This window comes from Aspergillus melleus, assembly GCF_016097325.1.
Source record: "Aspergillus melleus strain CBS 546.65 chromosome Unknown contig4, whole genome shotgun sequence".
NCBI lineage: Eukaryota > Fungi > Ascomycota > Eurotiomycetes > Eurotiales > Aspergillaceae > Aspergillus > Aspergillus melleus.
In genome coordinates this window covers 1,420,118-1,423,886 of record NW_025763373.1, presented here as the reverse complement: position 1 = coordinate 1,423,886, position 3,769 = coordinate 1,420,118, and the positions used below count along the sequence as shown (strand labels likewise).

At 42.1% G+C, this 3,769-nt stretch overlaps 1 protein-coding gene across 1 annotated transcript; it reads right to left on the bottom strand.

Moving 5' to 3' along the window:
• Positions 1-665: 665 nt before the first annotated feature.
• LDX57_007439 (uncharacterized protein) lies at positions 666-2,055 on the bottom strand (the record flags this gene model as incomplete). Its single annotated transcript, XM_046089155.1, has 2 exons — positions 666-1,566; positions 1,640-2,055. 2 exons carry the CDS (start codon positions 2,053-2,055, stop codon positions 666-668), a joined length of 1,317 nt encoding a protein of 438 aa, XP_045945125.1.
• Between the last annotated feature and the right edge of the window lie 1,714 nt (positions 2,056-3,769).

Here is a 3,769-nt window from a genome sequence, read left to right as displayed (position 1 = left end):
GACATTCGCTGCTATTACTCAGCGACTCAGGACTGAAAAATCCGCCTGAAAAGCGAGATAGGTCGCCTTCGGCATCACATAGACTTGATGTCTTGGGCCTGTAATAGTTGGAAAACGAAACACTAGAAGCTAGAACAGGAGCACGTACAACCAGAACGGTCAATAAATAATGATTAGTACACATCGTTTTCACAGAAGCTTGCAATGACTTACTTGCAATGCTGACTTTAAAGTATTGATGCTTCGCAGAACCCCCGAAATAGCGCCCAGTAAACTCATTACTTCCAACCGATGAAGAAAGTGGTCATTCAGAAACGTCAAGATCTTATCACTCCGGCCAATTATATCCCTACTTTGTACTGAATGGTGGGTCCAATACCGACATGAATAGTGCAGCTCTGGTGGCAAACGGTAATGGTGGAGAAGGAGCTGGGCTTCATCCTTCGAAAAGGAGAAGGATATTATCACATTGTCAAGAACAGAACGTACGAGTACCTGTTGGTCTCTATCAGAGAGTTTTTACATTATCATTGCGTGGGGTCATCAGAAATTTCATTTAACCATTCTTGAAATAGGAGCGATAATGATATATACCAGGCGATAGAAAGAGAAATAGACCTGGTGACAAGAAAGGGAACTCTAACTCATCAGCAGCTCCAGCTATCTTATTCCTTCAATGAATCGCTTCGCCCTTCCGCACCAGCGGTCACATTGATAGGCATGTTCTGAGAGGATTTAGGAGAGAGTCGGAAACCTCGTCCATATCGTTCCTTAAACTCGGAGGTGGTTTCGCTTGGTATCTCGTCATTAGGAGCATACGGCGGGCTGTCTTGTGAAGATGGGCGAAGAGTATTCCCTAGGTTGATACTTGTAAAGTCTCTCGATAGTTGTTGGAGAGAAACATCGCTAAGATGACCTCCAACCTGTCTCGACCTCCAACCGACCCCTCGATTTTTACCGTGGATAATTGTGCCGTTTGTCGAAACCATGAATTGTACGGCGTCCCCGGTGGCGTAGTTGTCAATATTGCTGATGTTCTCCTTTAGGTGATCGTCTGCCCTGGAGCAGATATCCATACACTGACGGGCTGTCTCCCACTCTTCTCGCAGCCTAGCAAGATCGGCAAGTTCCTCGTCAGAAGACATACTCGCTCGCGATTTTGTCAATAACTTGTCCATGAGGCCCTTCATGTGTCCCTCAAGCTTCGCAGCAGTGAGAGTTAATCTCTTCTTACAGTCCTGTAGGCTCTCGTTCGTGACTCTTTCGGGCAGGGTATTGAAATCGAACGGTCCGGGAGCACTGCTACCCGATTCGCCAGTGGCCTGGATTTGGCTAATATGGTTGGACAACTGGGTACAGATCTGCAGGCATTTTTCCGTGCTTAGTCGTTCCTCTTCGATCAGGCGTAGCTCAGATGCATCTGAATCGCGTCCTGCAACAGTCTTCCGAAATATATGCTCAAGCTTGCCATCGATGGTTTCAAGATGAGCCTCAAGATCTGCCTTGGCTGTTACAATAAGATCTTCGTAATCCTTAAGGCTCTCAGCTGTAACAGATGACTTGCGACTAACAAAAGTTATTCAGCTGGATATAAAGGGGTGCTATAGGATGCTGTACTGCATCCGGAATATGGACTCACAGGTTAACGTCAGTAAGGGCAATGTTAATAGTTAACTTGTATCCAGCTAACAAGCGCCTAAAGCCATCGATATCATCGCCCATGTATCTTAATTTAGCCCAGTCTCGAAAGCTTGTGCGACTGCCCTCAGATCGCATCGAACACTTCTGGATTTCTTGCTCAAACTCTCCACAGGCGTGGCCACACCGTAATAGGGGAAGGTCAAGCGCCGAAAGGTCGACATCAGTGATACTGCTGATCGTCTCGGTGAGTGGGCCAAGGACCCCGCTCAATGCCTCCAGTTCCTCTATGAGATCGCGCACGCGTTTCGGATGGGAATGGAAGCTTTTGACTGTTTCATATAGCTTAATGCTTGACTGAAATGCGAAAGTGGCCAATGCTAGTAAGCCTGAAGCCAGACTAATAGGTTCCGCCATAGTTTTCATATATCTCGCACAGAGTCAGGAAGCGGATAAGGGGATCGGCGAGTTGTTTTGACCTAGAAGTTATCGAAGCCGGGTAGTTTTGATTATAATATATAGCTGGTGAATTTTGAGTTGTGCGGATTGCAAGCGCATATACCGCCTTGATTTGATTGGCATGCAGGCAGGGGAATGTGTTATACGCGGTCTTACTCGGCGACTAACCGAACCCAATTGCCCCACATTCGCTCAGCCTTCGACTTGACCCCGCAGTCAGTGTTACGCGGGCTACCGTTTCCATGTACAGCAGGCGCCTAAGCCACACAATGGCGTAAATCCCTCTCGCAAATGCGCCTTCGATCCCATCAATTCCTAAGAACATGTCATTTAATTCCACCAGTAGCATGGAGATAGGTGGTGATGTAGTGTACTTATTTACTTGGGCAAAATTAAATATGATTTCTCTTGTTTATTTGTTGGCATTTTCCCTTTTAGCAGAGGCAGAATTTCATCGAGGTCTCCTAATGTACGCAACTTTGGGCGCTCAACTAACGGAGTTTTTGACACCGGGTTCCGCAGTTACATAAGCAGTCTCAAATCCAATCAAAGATAATCTGTAGCCGCCCGGAAGTCAGCTGCCAGCTCTTATCACACGAGGGGTAAGCCAGCCTAGACCTCGACACAACCCGCGGTTTACCCGTTTTGGGTTACCCAAAACCCGCCAAGAATGGGTTTTGGATCTCTCACAAAAACCCGCGGGTTAGATTTTGGATTTATATTTCGATCCGTGGATTTTTTTTAGATATTCATGAATTCATAAACAATGCAAACATACTAGGACACATGATAAGTATTATTTATGCAATTTAGAACTATATCTTTAAATAATTTGTTTACAGATATAATATATTTCATAATTTATTTCAAAAACTGTATTAAGAAAAAATTTATCGATTAATTGAATAACTTTTCAAATTCTATTTAATATTCAAAAAAATCATTTTACCATGAACACTTCCAACTCCTCCTGTCACGGTGCAGACCTTGATGCCTGAGGCACCTTCTAACTATGGCCCGGAAGGCCATATTATCCGTTCCGGGATCTGCATATCTTCCCGCTTGTTTGAAGATCCTGTTGTAGCTTTTCAAGCTACATCTTGTCTATCAATCTGTATATAGCTTGATCTTGTAACAATTCAGAAATATTGTGAATTATTAGTCTATCTGTTTGTCTGTTATTAGCTCTATCATTTCTGCCAGTTTGCATCTTGACACTATGTAGTTTCCATTTTTAGAGCTGATGTCCGTCCGAAAATGACAGTTATCCCAAATCTTCCGTCTTTTTTGAACAATTCAAAAGAATTAATCCAACATGTTGCTGAACATGTTTTAGAATGATATAATTATTGCGAAAAGATTCATTTTTATGCAATGGATATTAATCAGAATTTTAATAAAAAAGAATTACTGTTAGCTTTTCAAGCTGAACAATCTTAGCAAAAAGAAATGAAGATAATTTATCAATTAATTGAAATCATAAATGCCCGCAATATGGCCTTTAAAGAAAGAGATCAAGTTATAAAAAATAAAATCCAATTATTCAAATAATTACATCAATAATTAGCATTCTGATTTAGATTTCTAAATTATTTATTGAAAAATCTTTAATTATTTCAATAAAAACGTTTATATCAATCAATTTCGGATCTTTTGTTTTTATTTATTTTTT